This window comes from Mus caroli, unplaced genomic scaffold, assembly GCF_978045245.1.
Source record: "Mus caroli unplaced genomic scaffold, Mus_caroli_1 scaffold_1, whole genome shotgun sequence".
NCBI lineage: Eukaryota > Metazoa > Chordata > Mammalia > Rodentia > Muridae > Mus > Mus caroli.
The window spans coordinates 55,372,137-55,392,140 of record NW_028227256.1 but is presented as its reverse complement, the minus strand read 5'-3'; the positions used below and the strand labels follow the sequence as shown (position 1 = coordinate 55,392,140).

Below are 20,004 nucleotides of genomic sequence, written 5' to 3'. Positions count from 1 at the left end.
TGGTTTATCTCAGTAAACTAGAAAAGTTGATTTGCAGATATGTCCTGGAACTCATTCTATAGACCAAAATCTCACCTGGCCTTGAACTCAGAGATTCACCTGCCCCTGCCTCCTGAGTGCTGGGATTAAAGGTATGCACCTGCACCATCACACCTGGCTCTCAGTTCTCAGTCTTAAAATAACTTTATTAGAATGCACTTAAAAAAGGAAACAGGTTAAAATCGCTTAACAGCTCTTACTGAAAATGCAGATTTTATTCCCAGCATTTATAAGGCGGATCACAATTACTTTGTAACTCCAGTTCCAGGGTCTGTTGGATTCCTTCTTCTAACTTCTTCAGACTCCTACACGTGTGTGATGCATATGCATACATCCAGGCAAACATAAAGTAAAATGGTTTAAAAAGATGAAGCAGAGGAGAAGGAGTGCCTGCTGTTAACAGAAACTTTGAGTGTCCTGTGTTGGGCGCCATTCATACGTTATTACAGAAATTGGAATATCCCTTTTTTGTTCTTAGTCTTGTTAATGAGAGAATTTAAGGGGCTGGAAAGTTGGTTCAGAAGTTAAGAATATTTAATGCAGCCGGGCGTGGTGGCGCACGCCTTTAATCCCAGCACTCGGGAGGCAGAGGCAGGCGGATTTCTGAGTTCGAGGCCAGCCTGGTCTACAAAGTGAGTTCCAGGACAGCCCGGGCTATACAGAGAAACCCTGTCTCGAAAAACCAAAAAAAAAAAAAAAAAAAAAAAAAAAAAAAAAAAAAAAAAAAAAAAAAGAATATTTAATGCTTTTTCAAAGTACCCAAGGTTGTTTTTCTATACCCACATGATAGCCTACCATTCATTCCAGGGCACCCTTTTTTAACCTGTGTGTGTCACCAGGCACATACATGATATACATACATACATACATACATATAACCAAAACATGTAATACACATAAAATAAATCTAAACAAATTTTAAATAAATGAAAGTGTTTGTGAGTGTATACAGGGGGGAGCTTTAGGGGGATTTATTAGTTTATAAGAAAAACAACAAGTGTTGGATATGATCAGTAATCAAGAGCCCTGGATGCTCTTCCAGAGGATCTGGGTTCAATTCCCAGCTCCCACACAGCAGCTCAACCATCTGTGCCTTCCTTTACAGACCAGCAGGCATATACATCATGATATTCTTTGCAAGGCCTGTGGGTCAGACATGATGGACAATTACCCATTTATAGGACCAAAAAGGGGTGGTCAAAAATCTATAGGACAAAAAAATGGATTGTTTGAAGTCTTTTGGTTTTTTTTGGACAGGGTTTTTGTGTGTGGCCCTGACTGTCCTGGATCTCACTCTGGACCAGGCTGGCCTCAAACTCAGAGATCTGTGTGCCACCACTGCTCAGCCCTTTCTTTTTTCATGTTATTTGGGGGAGGGCGGGTGTTGCTGGGTTGGTTTGATTTAGATAGTCTCACTATGTAGCCTTGGTTGTCCTGGAGCTTATTTTGTAGACACAACTGGCCTTTAACTTACAGACATCTGCCTACCTCAGCCTATTGAGTGCTAGATTAAAGGTATTCACCACTATAAGTCAATTTCTAATGACTATATTAGGTAGCAAGGTCTGACCTTTCTCTTCAACTTTGTAATCTGCCAGGGTACTATTTCCTTTCCTGTTGCTGTGACAAAACAACATGACCAAGGCAGTGACAGAAGTTTGTTTGGGCTTTGCAGTTCCTGAGGGTTAGAGTCCATGATGCTGGAGCAAAGGCCGCAGGTAGCAGGCAAGGCTGCTGGAGCAGAAGCAGAGAGCTCACATCACAAACCACAAGCACAAAGCAGAGAACTTAAGTCTTTAAACTCTCAGACCTTACCAGAGTGGCATTCATCCTCCTGCAGGGCCAAGCCTCCTAACCCTCCCTAAACAGTGCCACCAGCTGGGACCAGGTATTCAGATGCACAAGACTGTAGGGACTATCTCCTTCAAACACCACAGTCGGTGCCTATTATATCTCTCAAACTCCATCATAGGCAAGCAATAATAGCACTTGGGGTGAATTTCTATTTAAGAGGGCTATCTGTTGAGCTGTCTGTATCAAGAGAGCTTTGTAAGTTACCACATGTAACTTGGATTCAAGTCCCTGTAATCTAGAGAATGCAGAACACAGAAAAGAAAATATAAAACTGCTTAAGAGACCTTGAAAAGTATCTAAGTCACTGTTCTATTATTGTGATGAGACACTGTGGCCAAGGCACAACTCTATAAAAGAAAGCATTTAAGTAGGGGCTTTCTTACTGTTTCAGAGGTCAGTCCATTGTCATCGCAGGGAACATGGCAGCAGGCAGGAGTGAGACTAAAGTAGCTGAGAGCTACCTCCTCACCTGCAAGTAGAGAGGGAGACTGGACTTGGCATGAGCTTTTGAGCCTCAGAGCCCTCTTTCTCCAACAAGGCCACACCTCCTAATCTTGTGGGAGAGTTCCATTGACTGGTGACTAAGCATTCAAATATATGAGCCTATGGGGCCATTCAGACCACCATAAAAAGAGACCACATGAGAATTTATTTGTTTATTTATTTGCTTATTTATGTCTCAACAACTGGAAAGTGAATGCAAAAGCAAGAGTCCCTATGGCATGACGGCAGAAGCCAAAGCAGACAGAAAGGATGGAGCACGGGAGCCTGATGGTGCTGGGGAGCTTTTCAGACAGGAAGGCAAGCCTAGTGCCTCTAGGCAGACATGGCTGCAGTCTCCAGTCCTCTGCGGCTTCCTGCCAGTGCTAGTTTGTCCAGCCTGACAACAACATGTTTGTTTTGTTTTGTTTACTTCTGGGATTAATCATTTGCTATTATATTATTGGTTATTCATATTACTTACTATGCTTTTTAAATTTTTAAACAGGACAATAACAAAACTGAGCTTCTGTCAACACAACCTCATAATATAAGGAAAAGAATAATAGGTATGTATTTTTATGTGAAGTTTTGTTGTTTGTTTGCTTTGCCTTTTTTGAGACAATATCTCATGTAGCCCAAGCTAGCTTCAAGTTCAGTACATACTTGGCTGGCTTTAAGCTCCTCCTCATCCTACCTCTACTCCCAAATGTTGAGATTCCAGGCACGCACGTACCTAGGTCAGAGTCGATGGTGGTAAAGCACGCAGGTTCTGTATATCCACTGTGTGACTTCTCTGTCCTGGGATGCTCACTCCCTGGCTCTTCTGTCTTCACCTTCATTCATGTACGGGTGTAATGTTGGTACCACCTTAGAACTGCTTGAGGTAAGGGACATCAGCCATGCTCAGGGAAGTGTCACTTGTGCTTAAGCTTAGACAATGTGAGTGTGACTATTGATTATAGCAGTTCCCACTGTCCTTCCTGACGCTTTTCATGAGAGAAAGGATGCTCATGTTTCTAGACTGTAGGGCTGCATCCATACCTACAAAGCTGCATCATGTCGAGGGTTTTTCCTCTTAATGTGCATATGTGTTAACGTGCCAACTCTGCACAATAGGGAATCCTCCTATCACTCAAGGTAAAAGTTGACCTGGTTAAAGTTATGACACCAACACTTTGGGAGTTAAACACAACCCTATATTTATTTTGTTGACTATAAAGCCGGTGCTATCTTTATTGGAAAGTATAAAATAAGCTCCTGTTTCTGGGAGAGCCGTGGGAAGGGTGGCGTCTTGCAGAGGGCACTTTCTGAATCGGTGTCGGGTGCAGCCCTGTGTGCTTCAGACCTTTCTGCATTGACGCAGACAGATGATTCACAGCGTGCAGCGTCTACAGTCATGGGTGCCAGGATTGGCACAGCCGCTCAGCAGTATCATTCTGGGCCTTGCTTCTTTCAAGCTTTACGTTGCCACTAGCATTTTTTATCTTTAAGATTGGTTCTTCTTGGGCTGGAGAGATGACTCAGTGGTTAGGAACACTAGTTGCTCTTCCTGGCTGCTCTTCCCAAGGTTCTGAGTTCAGTTCCCAGCAACCACATGGTGGCTCACAACCATCTGTAATGGGATCTAATGCCCCCTTTCCTTCCTTCCTTCCTTCCTTTCTTTCTTTCTTTCTTTCTTTCTTTCTTTCTTTCTTTCTTTCTTTCTTTCTAGATTTATTTATTTTATGTATATGAGTACACTGTAGCTGTACAGATGGTTGTGAGCCATCATGTGGTTGCTGGGAATTAGATTTAGGACTTCTGCTCTCTCTGGACAACCCCGCTCCTCTGGCCCAAAGATTTATTAATTATTATAAATAAGTACACTGTAGCTGTCTTCAGATGCACCAGAAGAGGGCGTCAGATCTCATTCTGGATGGTTGTGAGCCACCATGTGGTTGCTGGGATTTGAACTCAGGACCTCTGGAAGAGCAGTCAGTGCTCTTAACCGCTGAGCCATCTTTCCAGCCCTTGATGCACTCTTTTGGTGTGTCTGAAGACAGGGACAGTGTACTGATACACAAAATAAATAAATCTTTTTTAAAAATTGATTCTTCATAATCAGAATAGTATCTGTTGCATAAGCAGGTAATTTCCTTTCCCACGGGAAGAAAAGCCGGAAGCTTTCAGTAATTCACAAATCTTGGTAGACAAAGTAGTTTCAAGTGTGTGAATGAAAGCAAGAATTTTGCAGAAGGAAAGCTGATTATCACAATTTTTTATTATATAGTGGGACACATTACCACACTGTCCAAAAGAAGAGCTCTATTAGCAAAGAAAAGGACAGAGAATATTAAGTATAACTGATATTTTACTACTGATATTCTTAGCAGTTGTTTTAGATACATTTCAGGGGACAGAGAGATTGCTCACCAGATAAAGCACTTACTTTATATGCATTCAAATAAGAATTTTAATCCCCAGGCCCCATTAAAAAATGGGTGGATGCTTAACCTCTGTTATACCAGTATGCATGGTGGCTAAGTTAGGGTCCCCTCAGCAAGCTGGGCACATTCCAGGCAAGAAACCCTGCCTCACTATGGAAATGATCGAGACACCTAAGTCAACCTAGAACCTGCATCTGTACATGCATAGAAGGGCACCTACATAAATATATGCCATTCCGGTGCATGCACACAGGAGCACTCATACGTACAAATAATCCATTCCAATATAATTTTCCAGTAGGTTAATAAGGCATGCTAATGCTTAGAGAATGTATACAATTAGCTGTGAAATTATAAGGAAGCAATGACAAAATTGTAATTAAAATCTCTTACTTCAAAGCCCGTATTCTTGATTTCCTCCCAATAGCTTTTCTGTCAGCCTATCAAATTTTCCAACTGCTTTTGCCCTGCTACAGCGTCAAGGTCTCATTATGGCAGTGAGAGTGAGTATTCTGCTTCCAGCTCAGAGGATGAAGAAGAGGCTACAAAAGACGATGAGGAAGACACTAGTGAGGCCAGGCTCTCTCAGAAGAGTCAAGGTCAGAATAGACTACTTCCAGCTCCTGTTTCCAAAGAGACACTGCCTAAGAAAAAGAAACGAGACAAAGCGGTGAGTGCAGATGGACTCTTGGCCTTCAAGGATAGTTCTCGCTAGGCTGCCTTACACGGGCAAATCTGCGGCGGGGCCAGCAGTCATTTTCCTTACTTTTCTGTGCTCTTTACACATGAATTCCCACACGTACTTGTTTCTGTTCTTGAACTTTCTTTTTACTCCTGGGTCCATATTCACAGTCAGTGCTGTAATATACATAGTGTCTCTATATTATGTAGCCTTGGCTGCCCTGGCAATCACTCTGTACCCCAGGCTGGCCTCAAACTCACAGAGATCCTCCTGCCTCTGCCTCCAGAGTGCTGGGATTAAAGCTGTGTGCCACAACACCTGCTGATTAGTCTATTCTTTTGTGTTTTATGAGAGTTATTAACATTTATTGATAGAATTAAATTATCTTTGGTGTACTATTTATTTAAAAATCCTGTCAGTAACGTGTTGTAGTCAGACATGTTGATACACTGTTGTTCCCAGCTGTCTGGAAAGCTGAGGAAAGAGAATTTCTTGAGCCCAATGTTAACTAATATTAATATATAGATTTTATATAGCACAAATATCTGAAATTACTTAGCCCTAACTTTTCTTTGTCTATTTCAGAGTGACTTGGTAGAAGAATATTTTGAAGCCCATAGTAGTTCAAAAGTCTTAACATCTGATCGAACCCTGCAGAGGCTGAGGAGAGCCAGAGTGGATCAGGTAGGCTGTGAGGGTGTTACCGCATTGTCTGCAGTGACTTGAGAATACATCAGAGAGAAGTGAGCCTGAGCAATCGCCCTGATGCAGTAAAGCACACGTTAATACGCTGTGCTCATTAAATGTTTATTGCATGAATTAGATGATTAGAATTCTATTTGACATAATTAATTTTACCTGTTTTCTTGTGTATCTTTTTAGATTTAGATTCAGAATTTAGAGTTAACTATGGAGGTCATAGCTTTCTGATAACCAGGTACTACTGTTCTGTTCCTCGCTGTAATCATTTTCCTTTACATAACAAAACCTGTAGCAGACTGCTCACCAGCTTTGCAGAAGGTGTGAAAGACGTCTTCCTTACTCTTTTGGAAAAAGTTGTAGAGTGGAGTAAGGTAGCAAGGGTGACCTTGCTGAGCTCATTTTACAAAATGTCCACTATATCTGCCTTTGTTGGAATTTTGACTGACATCCTCCTCCAACATAGGACACAACCACTGAGTGATGACGTCTTTCAGTAGGGCTTTCCTAGCCTCCATAGGCAGCTTACGTGCATGCACCTCCCTCTATAACTAAAGAAAAAGCAAAAGTCTAAAAGGACAATGGGGTTTATAATTTTAGGGCAAGAACAGAGTGTTATTGGCTGACTTCCACGTTGAGGTACAACTGCTCAGCAGTAAGAGCATGTACAAGGGCCTGCCTCAGTTTCCAGTGCCCATATCAGCTGCCTCACAACCACCTGCGTTCCTAATTCAAGGGATCTGATGTCCGGTTCTGGCCTCTTTGGGCACCACGAACACATTTGGTGCATAAACATACATGTACTCATACATACACATAAAAAAATCCATTAAAGGGGCTGGTGAGATGGCTCAGTGGGTAAGAGCACCCGACTGCTCTTCCGAAGGTCCAGAGTTCAAATCCCAGCAACCACATGGTGGCTCACAACCATCTGTAACAAGATCTGACTCCCTCTGCTGGAGTGTCTGAAGAGAGCTACAGTGTACTTAATATAATAAATAAATAAATAAATAAATCTTATAAAAAATCCATTAAAGTAAAAAAAGTTGAGAGTGATTGAGGAAGATGCCCGACAATGAACTAAATAAATAAATAAATAAATAAATGGAAGGGGGGGGGAGAGAGAGAGAGAGAGAGAGAGAGAGGTTTTCCAAGGAAGCAAAGGCACTAATGTCTGCCTGCCGTCTGTCTTTTATAATTAACATAAGAGAATCCTAAGTGGCTCTAAGGTCCAAATGAGCCCTTCGAGTGGGTAGTCTCCCGGAGAGTGAGAACCTGGTGGTGATAGGGAAGGAAGAGGTTACAGACACAGCACGGGCATTTACCTCTCCTGCCTGTGGGTTAGCAGATGGAGGCTATGTGCCATGTCTGTCTGACTTGTTGAAGCAGTCGGGTGACTGAGGAGTGTTCTGATGATGGTAGAGACTTGAGGAGGAAAGCAGATAACCTCTACAGCCTTGGGTAAATGCTGGCAATCTTACCTGTGCCTTGCTGTGACGAGCCAGCTGTCATGGCTGAAAGTGAGTCAGGAGTCAGGAAGTTATACTCCACTCAGTTAGAAGGAGACTGGGAATGGACAGCAGTAGTATAGTCCCCTGAAAATTGACAGTTCAGGTATAAGCACTGCCAAGTTCATACTCAAGTAAATATCTGTGCCCAGGATGGTAGCGGTGCTTTCTGTGCCCTGTCTGCTCTAAACACCAGGAGACATGAGTGCTTAAGAGGAGGCTCATTTCTCTTTTAAATGTGTAAATAAAACTAGAGGACCTGAGATTTGGGATTTTGATTGTAACTTTCAGTAGTAGAAGTGTGTTTGAGTCAGTGAGGTGGCTCAGCGGGTAAAGACCCTTAGCACAAAGCCTGGTTCTGACATCAGAACCTACGTGGCGGATGGACAGAACTGACTTCTCAAGCTGTTCTGTGGTCTTCACACGTGTGGTGTACTGTGGCACATATGCACTGGTGCATACAAGTAAAACAGTGTGTTATCTGTTTGTCTGTTAAACCACAACGAGGCAGAACTAGAGTACAGATGCAAAGGCCTTCTCATAGGATTTTCAAAATGTGTTTGATTTACCAGCTTGAAATTCCAAAGTTTTGGGCTCACTACCATCAGTATTTTATATTACTGTCATCTTTACAGATTGTACCAGACTGTGCAGTTTGTATTGCTGTGACTAATACCCAGGACAGCAACCTAAGAGGGGGAGGACTTAATTAACTTCCAGTTGTAGTGGTAGAATTCTCATTCAGTTGCAGGGACTGAGCCTTCACATGGGAGCTTGGTATATCCATACCACAGCACCACAACACAACACCAGAGACGGCATTTGTTAAAAATAGCTTTTGAAAAGGAACAAATACAAGTTTATTATTGATGGTAAATTATAAAGAAACTTTAATGTTTTCTGAAAATTAATATTTTATCATTACCTTACTTAGGTTTGGTTTTCTCTGATTGTTGTTTTAATGTTGTTACTATTATGCAGAGTTCAGTTCAGGGCTCATACTTGTTAGAAAGCACTCTGGCAGTGAGCTACAGCCCCAAACTCATAGGCTTGCGGAGGTATCACTGTTTTGTTTTTTTCTTTGATTTGTATTTGTCTGTCTGAATTTGGTATGAACACTGAGAAGCATATTTGGCCATTTTATAGTATGTATGTATATTTATATATATATATATTATATCTTTTATTTATTTATTTATTTTTGGTTGGTTTTTCAAGACAGGGTTTCTCTGTGTAGCCCTGGCTGTCCTGGAACTCACTCTGTAGACCAGGCTGGCCTCGAACTCAGAAATATGCCTGCCTCTGCCTCCCAAGTGCTGGGATTAAAGGCGTGGGCCACCACGCCTGGCTTTGTATTGTTTTTATATACTTGAAATAAGGAGAACTTTAGGAGGAGCTATAGACACGCGCTTACAACCTTTTATACCTGCAGGTTTAGGGGTATGTGCTCTTCTGACCTCCACAGGCACCAGTTATGCACAGAACACTCATACACATAAAAAAATCCCTAAATCCTTAAAAATAACTTTTAATTAAACAAGTATTTAAGCCATGTGTGACATATTTTTTTTTAACATTCAATTGGTATACTTCTGATCATACCTGATTTAAGTCTTTATTTCCACTAAGAACTTTGTCTCTCTTTTTTTCAAAGAAAACTCTGCATAACTTACTGAGAAAATTTGTGCCTTCCTTTTCTGCTGAAATTGAACGATTGAATCAACAGCATGAGAAACTGTTTCATAAATGGATGCTTCAGTTACAGTAAGTTATCATTGTAAGCCCTACACAATGAGGAATAAGCATATGTCTGTGTTAAAACATGATTTGCCAGGTGTGATGGCATGTGCTTTTAATCCCAGATCTAGGGAAGCAGAAGCAGGTGATCTCTGAATTCTAGGCCAGCCTGGTCTTCATAGTGAGTTCCAGGACAGCCAGGACTACCTAGAGAGTCCCTGTCTCAGAACCCAAAAACAATGCCAGGATGGTTGTGACGTACACCTTTAATCCCAGCACTCAGGAGGCAGAGGAAGGTGGATCTCTGGGAGTTTGAGGCCAGCCTGGTCTCCATGGAGAAACCCTGTCTCAAAAAAGAACCCATAACCAAACAGAAACCATAGTCTGCTGCTGTATTGATCGCAGGTTGGCCCTCTCAGTGGTCGAGAGTACTGCTGTAGGAGCACTTTCCCTTTTCATCGTTGCTTAGTTTTTCCATTTGTATTGTATGTGTGAGTGTGAGTGAGTGTGCGATGCAGTGCATGTGGGGGGTCAGAGGACACCTTGTAGGAATAGGGTCCAAGGGTAACACCTAATGGCAGGCATGTATGCCAAGTTCCTCCCCCAACTCCCACTCACGCTGTTCTGGTGTTTGCCTTTCTGTTGCTGTGATCAAACACTAGGACCAAAAGCAGCCTGGGGAGCAAAGAGTTTATTTCATGATAGTATAGTATGGCTGTAGTTATAAAATGATGATTTGGGGAAACGAAGGCGAGCTCTCAGGCAGTTTTGTTCCTCCTCCTTCCTTGCCTCCCTGTACTATAGTTTTCCCAGAAGCATCTGCTGCTTCCCTGTGGTCAAACCTTCCAGCTAACGCTGGCACTTTCAGGTGTGCATTATTGTAGGAAAGTACAGTTAACATTGTAGTGCGGTTCACTGTTGCACATTCTTTTGTTCATTTCAACTCTCCTGTAGCCCGTGTGAAACATTGCAGGATCGGCCGTGTTTCCTCTTTATTGTCAGGCTGCAGAAAAAGCTGACAAAACACTGGGACTGTGAGCTCTCAGATGTGAAGGGTGAACACAGCAGCTTAGCTGTCTAGCTGCCCCATTCTGCCCTGCACTTTTAATTTACTCATGTATTTTTACATTTGTGAGGCAGAGTCTAGCCTGGAGCTTGCTTTGTAAACCATGCTGGCTCTGAGATTACAGCAGCCCTGCCTCTGCTGCCCAGTGCTGGGATTAGAGGTGTACACCGTGGAGCTGCTCTTTGTATTTTACCCTTTGTTCTTTGGGGTTTTCTTTTCTGCAATCCTTATGAGCTGGAAAGAAACTGGGGATAAAGCTGGCAGTCAGGAGTCTGAAGCTGTAATTTTACAGACATTGTCCTTCCTTACAGCCTTGGGTTCAACATTGTGCTTTATGGCTTGGGGTCCAAGAGAGATTTACTAGAAAAGTTTCGAACCACCATGCTTCAAGATTCCATTCATGTTGTCATCAACGGCTACTTTCCTGGCGTCAGTGTGAAATCAGTAAGTTTACTATTAAAGGAGTAATATTACGTCCTCTGCCATGTCATGGCCCCTTAATAGTACAATTTCTGCTTCTGAACACTGTATAAAAAGGCTTTGCTTTAGGCTTCAGACCACTTAGATCATGTGTTTGTATTCAGAGCAATTGATCTTTAAGTTTTCATGTTTGAATTTCCTACCAAGTCACTTACATGGGGCAGGGGAAATGGCTTGTTCTGTAAAGATCTCAGTTCAGTCTCCTGAACTCTTTCCTTTTTTAAAGAACTAGATGTGGTCTGTGCTTGCAATCCCAGTGCTAGAGAAATAGGGGGAGGGAGGGGCTGATCTCAGGGCTCACTGACCATCCAGCCTAGCCTACTTGATGAGTTCCCTGCCAGTGAGAGACCCTGCCTCAGAATAAACGACTAGGCTAGGAGAGTGGCTTAGCAGTTAGGAACGCTTGCTGCTCTTGCACAGATCCAGGTTCTGTTTCTAGACCCCTCAGGGCAGCTCGCAACTGTAACTCCAGTCCAGTCCCAAAGCATCTGACACTCCTTCTGGCCTCCTAGGGCACTGCACGCACATGTTGCACATACATACATGCTAGCAAAACACTCATATTAAAATGAAAAAAATCAACTTTTTAGGAATAATTGATAAAAATAAGCTCACACAGCACCTGAAGAACAGCACCCAAGTTTGTCCTGTGGCCTCCACATTTACCTGCATACAAATGTGCACCCAAACAAGCCCATGCACAAATAATCACTGTCTTAGTTAGGGTTGCTATGGCTGTGATGAGACACCATGACCAAAAAACACAAGTTGGAAGCAAATGGGTAGGGAAGACATTATTTGGCTTACACTTCCACATCATAGTCCATCATTAAAGGAAGTCAGGGTAGTGACTGAGCTGGTCAGAGGCCAAGGTGCTGCGTTACTGGATTGCACTTTCTGACTTGCTCAGTCTGCTTTCTTATAGAACCTAGGACACCCACAATGCTCTGGGCCCTCCCCATCAATCAGTAATTAAGAGAATGCCTTACAGGCTGGCCTACACCTGGGTCTTAAGGAGGCATTTTCTTAGTTGAGTTCCCTTCTCTTAGATGGCTCTCTTGCTCTATTAGATTGGCATACAACTAGCCAGCACACTCACAAAGAGACCTTAGGGAAATGCTGCCTTCATTACCCCAAGTTACTAGTAGAGCAGCTAAGAACATGCTTGCATAGTCTGTCATTTTATTGTACCTGTGTATCATTTTGGTACACAAATAATAAAGGTATAAGAATAGTATATAGTTTTATAATTTATCATATACCATTTTTACTTCAAATGATTACCATCTGAGAATTATATCAAGGTTTTGGATATTGGATAGTATCCAATGTAGTATCACCTTTTTAGTGTTCCTAATGTTATTTTGTTTTTGTTTTTGTTTTGTTTTGACACATTCATAGTTCGTCCCCCACCACACACACACACACACAGACAGCTTTTTTCCTTTGGTTATTGGGACAGGTTTTCTCTGTGTAGACCAGGTTATTCTAGAACTCTCTGTGTAGACCAAGCTAGCTGCCAGTTTACAGAGATCTGCCTGCCTTTGCCTCCAGTATGCTGGTGTACACCACATCTGGCTTACATTTATGGTTCAATAATTTTTGTTTTGTTTTTCAAGACAGGGTTTCTCTGTTTGCCCTGGCTGTCCTATTCACTTTGTAGAATAGGCTGGCCTCTAACTCAGAGATCTACCTCTGGGTGCTGGGATTAAAAGCATGCACCCCTACCATCCTGCTTTGGTGGTCTTATGATTTTCCTGCCCTCTTACATTGTTCGTTCTACATTCTTATGTGATATTGGATATTATCCAATGTAAATTCCCCCTTTTAGTATCCCTAGTCTTGCTGTTTCTTTTGACACATAGTTGGTCTCCCAACCACCACTACTACCCCCCCCCCAACAGACACACACATACTATTTTTTTCTTTGGTTATTTTAGCCTTAAGTATTAAAAAAAAAAAACTCCAACCAAAAATTATTTAGGAATACTTAAATACCCAGTGGAAAAAATTTTAAATTGTCTTCTTCTTTTTTTTTTTAAGATTTATTTATTTTATGTAATATGTGTTCAATCTGCACATATACCTGCATGCCAGAAGAGGGCATCAGATCCCTTTACAGATGGCTGTGATCCACCATGTAGTTGCTGGGAATTGAACTCTGGAAGAGCAACCAGTGCTCTTAACAGTTGAGCCGTCTCTCCAGCCCACCTAGTACAGTTTAAGTGCTTTTTGAACTTCGTGAGAATATCAAAGTCATTTTTAATTTATGAAAAAAAGATGAATTTGCTAGTTGTATTATCCTGTGTGACAGAGTAAGTTGCAGTTGGTAAGGTACTTTTGCACTTCTGTGATGCAGATCCTGAACTCTATAACTGAAGATGTCCTCAGTCATGTGGGTACTTTCCAAAGTGTTCTGGATCAGCGGGACTGGATAATAAACAGATTTAAAGAAGGTAACACAAAGTACTTCATCTGTAGCATTTAGTGTGAAGTTACATACTGCATTGCTATATTAATTATTTTTAGACAGAAAAAATGAAGATTATTTTAATATGGATACTCTGGTCAGTGCCAATTTAGATTTCTTTAAAATAATTTGTCTTCCCTATTACACTTATATGTTCTATGAATTTCCCCTAGCTGAAAGGAGTTACACCTAATTGTCTTAACTCTGTGTGGCCTTTTTACTTCAGAATAGTTTTACTTTTTGTTTTCTCAGTGGTGTGAATTGCCTGTAACAGATTTGTACATCTTTGTCTGATATTTTTATGATGTTTGATGTTGTGTGTATATGCTTGTTTATAAGTGCATGGGTAGGGCAGCAGTGATCACACTTGACTGTGCTGTGTATACGGAGGCCAGAGGTTGACATGGAGTGCCTTCCTTACTCTATCTCCCTCCCACCTCCCGGGTTTGTGTGTGTCTTTCACTGTAGCACTGAGCTAAGAATTTGGCTGGCTGACCATCAAGCACCAATGATCCTCCAGTCTCATCCTTAGCTTCTCAGTCCCCGGGATAACAAATCTAGGCTGCTACACCCAGGCTTTTATGTTTTCCTTTTGTCATTTCATAGTGCTAAGTGTTGAACTCAGGTCTTCATATTTGAACAGCAAGCAGTTTATCTCTTGAGCCATCTCCCCAGCTCCAGATATTGTTCAGTTATTTTTTTTTAAGAGTTTAGTTTATGTATGTGAGTACACTGTAGCTTTCTTCAGGCACACCAGATCAGATCCCATTACAGATGGTTGTGAGCTACCATGTTGTTGCTGGGATTTGAACTCAGGACTTCTGGAAGAGCAGTCAGTGTTCTTAACCTCTGAGCCATCTCCCCAGCCCTCGTTGCTCATTTATAACATGCTTATTTAGTACCTTACTTTGACATATCCTTTAATACCTAAACATTATATATGCTAAAAATGTTACAATCCTCACTGAAAATAATAATGGAATTCCTTTTTCTTTTAGATTCTTCTTTAGAACTCTTCCTTCTTATCCACAATTTGGATAGCCAAATGTTAAGAGGAGACAATAGCCAGCAAATTCTTGGACAGTTGTCATCATTACATAACGTGTATCTCATAGCATCTATTGACCACCTCAATGCTCCTCTCAGTAAGTTTCTTGTTACTGTCACTCTTCCTTGAGTCTTACAGAATTTTCTTACTATTTTTCAGTAAACTTTCAACTTGTTAAAAGGTGGTCTCAATTTGATTTCAAAAGTAATTATTGGAAATAAGAGTGCACACCATTTACATCTGAGTCACATGAGGAAGTGTTGGCCTGTTATTCTGGTTCCATCCTACTCTTCCTGCTGTCCCAGTGATCACCTTATATATTAAAGATGTTGTGGTAATGATAAAACAGAAGCTTAAATTATAAAGTTTTAAAGGTTCATTTGTTTATTTTATTTATGCGTATTTTGCTTGTTTAAGTTTATGTATACCAGAAGCCCATGGGCATCAGATCCCCTGGAACTAAAATTATAGGTGATTGTGAACTGTCACATGTGTACTGGGAATGTACATGGGTCCTCTGCAAGAATGAGCATTCTTGAGCCGAGCGTGGTGGTGCACGCCTTTAATCCCAGCACTCAGGAGGCAGAGGCAGGCGGATTTCTGAGTTCAAGGCCAGCCTGATGTACAGAGTGAGTTCCAGGACAGCCAGGGCTATACAGAGAAACCCTGTCTCGGAAAACCAAAAAGAAAAAAGAAAAAAAAAAGAATGAGCATTCTTAACTATTGAGCCATCTCTCCAGCCTCCTTGTTAAGTTTTACTTTATATATATAAAGTATGTAGACCAGGGCAGCCTTGAACTCACAGAGATCCACCTGCTGGGATTAAAGATGTGTGCCGCTATACCTAGCTGCCTTATTAGGTTTTTAAAAGAATTACTGATGGTGCTGTATTTAAGGTACAATTAAAGCTTCGGAAGTTATCCAGGTAAGGTAGCTCATTACCCTGGCACTTGTGAACCTGAGACAAGAGGACTGTGGGTATGAAACTAGCCTGGGCTACAGAATGAGACCTTGTCTCAAAACCAAATAAAAAGGTTAAGATATTGGTTGACAGAGGAAACAGATTGCGAGTTATAGGTTTATATAAGGAAGTGACAGAATAAAATATGTGATGATTTTTTTTTCTTTTAATGCATACAAGGTGTAAACCCAGAACCTTGTCTGCTTGAAACATGTGCTTTACCCCTGAGCTGCATTCCCAGCTTTTGGGCTCTTCATTGTGTGCTGCAGTGAAATCTCATGTACCATGACTGTATGACAGTAATTTGTAATCCTTTGCTTTGATCGTGTTCTGTAGTGTGGGATCATGCAAAGCAGAGTCTTTATAACTGGCTCTGGTATGAAACTACTACATACAGTCCTTATACTGAAGAGACCTCCTATGAGAACTCCCTTCTGGTTAAGCAGTCTGGATCTCTGCCACTTAGTTCTCTGATTCATGTCTTACGAAGCCTTACCCCCAATGCAAGGTAAGAATGAAACCTATAAGTAAAATAGTGTCCATAAAGACATCTGTACCTACACACGAACGCACGCACACAGCACTGCAGATGTGGCTCAGTGCTCAGGTGCTTGGCTAGCATGTTAAATACCCTGAATCTGACTCCCAGAACCACTAAGAAAATAAGTAATGTGTATATTTAAGGACAGGAGTGGAGACCAGTGGTATAGCACTGGCTTCGAATGTACAAGGCCCTCAATTCAATCCTAGCTCTTCAAAAGACAAAACCAGTTTTGTACACTTGAGAATATAGTACTGAATTTTATCAGTGGTACTGTTTTAGTTTGATTCTGCTGTTGTGGTAAATACCACAATCAAAAGCCACTTGGGGGAGAAAAGGATTTATCTGGCTTACACTTCTGAGCCACAGTTCTTTCCCTGAGGGAAATCAGGGAAAGAACTCAAATAGAAACCCCAGGCAGAAATCATGGAGGATGCTGCTTGCTGGCTTGCTCAGGCTCATGTTTAGGTATTTTATAGCCCAGCTCCACCTGCCTAAGGTTGACGGCACCCAAAGTAGGCTTGGCCCTCCTCCATCAATTAATAATAAAGGCAGTTTTCCCAACAGACATTCCTACAGAGCAGTGTGATCTGAGAATTCCCTCAATTAGGAGTCCCTTTCAGATAACTCTAGGCTGTATCAGATTGATAATGAACAGTAACTGGGGAGCTGGGCATGGTGGCGCATGCCTTTAATCCCAGCACTCAGGAGGCAGAGGCAGGCAGATTTCTGAGTTCGAGGCCAGCTTGGCCTACAAAGTGAGTTCCAGGATAGCCAGGGCTACACAGAGACACCCTGTCTCGAAAAACCAAAAAAAAAAAAAAAAAGAACAGTAACTGGGACAGAAACAAAACTACCTGCTTGCTGTAAAGGGTTAAGAGGGATAATAAAAATAGTTAACAATACTGGATTATACAGTAGGCGAAATATTCTATGAATATTAACCAGTAAACCTAGAATAGTTTTTTTCTTACCAAATTGTTATAGGCTGGGGAGATGGCTCGGAGGTTTTTTGGGGGGGGCGGTTTTCTAGACAGGGTTTCTCTGTGTAGTCCTGGCTGTCCTGGAACTCACTCACTTTGTAGACCAGGCTAGCCTCGAACTCAGAAATCCGCCTGCCTCTGCCTCCTGAGTGCTGGGATTAAAGGCGTGCACCACCACCGCCCCACATGGCTCAAAGTTTTAAGTAAAATTGCTGTTGGTCTTCAATTCCCAGCACCCATATGGTGGCTCCCAGCCATTAGTAACCTATATTCCAGGGAAATCCAGCAGGCACACAGATGACAGCATGCAGGCAGCTTTTATGTTTCTGAACAAAATGTCTATGTTGTGAATATCAAGAAAGCTTATTGTATTGCCTTTTATGGGTGTGAGATGGGTACTAGCTGTGCTTACTCAGCAAGAGAGGTTTTTTTGTTGGTGATGTGGTTGGATACTTTTGAGACGAAGTCTCAAACTGTGTAGTCTTCGCTGCCCTGGAACCCATGGTATTGACATGGCTTCCTGGAAAAACCCAGAGATTTGCTTGCTTATGCTTGCTGAGTTCTAAGACTAAAGGCCTAGGCTGCCACACCCAGCATAGGACAGAAGTCTGCGACTGTGCTCAAGCAGCCTGACACCACACAGGTGTCTGCAGACCTGCCTCAGATTTTATTATAGGAAATATGAGAGAAAGAGAGAGAGAGAGAGAGAGAGAGAGAGAGAGAGAGAGAGAGAGAAAGAGAGAGAAGAAGAAGAAGGAGGAGAAGGAGGAGGAGGAGGGGGGAGGAAGGGAGAGAGATGCTAGATAGAATAGCTTTTCCAGTGAGAAGGGGACGAAAGACAGTGACACTGAACTGAATGTGTGATGTTCTTCCTTAGATTTACTACACAGAATACTGATTGAGTCTGATTTGGTTTCTCTTTTCCTTTTGGTAGGGGGATTTTCAGGCTACTTATGAAGTTCCAGCTGGAAAACCAGGACAGCCCTTCCTACATTGGTATCAACATGTGTGATATTTAATGTGATTTTCTGTGCCCTGTGTTCCCTGTTGTAGAGTCCCTTGGGAGCCTTGCATTTCTCACAGCAGAGAGGGTTGGCTGCTCTGAGGGGGTGTCTGTCCAAACCTATAGCCAGTGTCCAGCATCTTTAGAGATGCTCTTAATAGATAGATTCTGTGCTAATGGGAAATGGAACACCTATTCACTCACTTTTAGAATTCCATACACTACTGGAACTATGTGTATCTGGCAGTCTCATAGTTGCCATATATGGGGCAACTTATTTGTTATCCCCTTGGCAAAAATGTGTTAACGTGTACAGAAATTTTAGTGATCACATTCTTTTTTTTTTTGGTTTTTGGTTTTTTTGAGACAGGGTTTCTCTGTATAGCCCTGGCTGTCCTGGAACTCACTCTGTAGACCAGGCTGGCCTCGAACTCAGAAATCCGCCTGTCTCTGCCTCCCAAGTGCTGGGATTAAAGGTGTGCACCACCACGACCTTCTTAGTGATCACATTCTTTAAATTACCTTCCTTAAAACTCAGTTGGTATGACTTTCACGTGGGTCCCGAACAACTAGAGTGGGAGCTGTCTCAAAAGCTGTTGCCTGTTTGTGGGATATGTTCTACCTGGGCTGCCTTGTCTGGCCTTAGTGGGAGAGGATGTGCCTAGCTTCACAGAGACTTTTAAGTTCCAGAGTTGGGGAATACGGGGGGGGGGGGGGGGATAGCGTGCCACCAGCTCAGGAGAAGGGGAGGGGAATGGTGGAAGGATTGTGGGATGGGGGTGATCGGGAAAGGAGGCAGTTATATAAAGTAAATAAGTTAAAAAAAAAAAATAAGTGGGGCTGGAGAGATGGCTCAGCGGTTAGGAGCACTGACTGTTCTTCCGAAGGTCTTGAGTTCAAATCCCAGCAACCACATGGTGGCTTACAACCATCTGTAATGCCATCTGACACCCTCTACTGGTGTTTCTGAAGACAGCTGCAGTGTACTTACATATAAATAATAAATGAATATTTAAAAAAAAAAAGTGCTAGCTTCGGCAGCACATATACTAAAATTGGAACGATACAGAGAAGATTAGCATGGCCCCTGTGCAAGGATGACATGCAAATTCGTGAAGCGTTCCATATTTTTACACAGGGCCCCCAATGGAGGAGCTAGAGGAAGTACCCAAGGAGCTGAAGGGGTCTGCAACCCTATAGGTGGAACAACAATATGAACTAACCAGTACCCCTGAGCTCTTGACTCTAGCTGCATATGTAGCAGAAGATGGCCTAGTCAGCCATCATTGGGAAGAGAGGCCCATTGGTCGTGCAAACTTTATATGCCTCAGTACAGGGGAATGCCAGGGCCAAGAAGTGGGAGTGGGTGGGTAGGGGAACAGACGGGGAGGGTATAGGGGACTTTCGGGATAGCATTTGAAATGTAAATGAAGAAAATTCTAATAAAAATTGGGAAAAGAAAAAAAAAGTAAAAGTAAAAAAAAATCCCAGTAAACAAAATACTGATTAATGTACATCTGTTTATCTCTCCAGGACTTTCTTTTCAAGATTTTTACCAGCAGTGTAGGGAAGCATTCCTCGTTAACAGTGATCTCACACTCCGAGCCCAGTTAACTGAATTTAGGGACCACAAACTTATAAAAACAAAGAAGGTAAGACTGCTGTTGGAACCTTGGGTGTGAGGACCAGTGCTTCTTGTGTACTAAAGACAATGGCAGGGGAAACAGCCACAAAGGAAAAAGCCAGAAACGATGTCACTGAAACCAGGGCACAGGAGACTGAGGGTACTTTGTAGTGAGTGTCAGATGCTTCTGAGAGGCCAGGAAGCAATAGACGGAATGCGTCTGCAGTTTGGAATACGGGGTGAGGTGGTAGTGAGCAGGCGGCCTGCTGTGCGGCAGATGGCCTGCTTGGAGAAAAGGGAGACGTATTATGGACAACTCTAGAAAGATGAGGTGCAAGAGGAGTGATTCAAACAAGTGCATATGCCATTTTATTATAGGTTACTTAAAAACCAAGTCAGA

General features: G+C 42.3%; 1 protein-coding gene and 1 non-coding gene across 3 annotated transcripts in view; both read left to right on the top strand.

The window, feature by feature from the left end:
* Orc2 (origin recognition complex subunit 2) overlaps positions 1–20,004 on the top strand; it is a 41,353-nt gene that overhangs the window by 18,251 nt on the left and 3,098 nt on the right. For both annotated transcript variants that reach the window (XM_021161121.3, XM_021161114.3), the window contains exons 8-17: positions 2,882–2,942; positions 5,279–5,472; positions 6,070–6,168; positions 9,346–9,455; positions 10,806–10,938; positions 13,334–13,430; positions 14,443–14,589; positions 15,790–15,961; positions 17,912–17,973; positions 19,514–19,632. In XM_021161121.3, coding sequence (XP_021016780.1) covers positions 2,882–2,942; positions 5,279–5,472; positions 6,070–6,168; positions 9,346–9,455; positions 10,806–10,938; positions 13,334–13,430; positions 14,443–14,589; positions 15,790–15,961; positions 17,912–17,973; positions 19,514–19,632 — 1,194 coding nt within the window. The remainder of the gene's footprint in view (positions 1–2,881; positions 2,943–5,278; positions 5,473–6,069; positions 6,169–9,345; positions 9,456–10,805; positions 10,939–13,333; positions 13,431–14,442; positions 14,590–15,789; positions 15,962–17,911; positions 17,974–19,513; positions 19,633–20,004) is intronic.
* LOC115032561 (U6 spliceosomal RNA) lies at positions 19,006–19,112 on the top strand. The gene has a single exon (XR_003838206.1). It is a non-coding gene; the product is annotated as a U6 spliceosomal RNA (small nuclear RNA).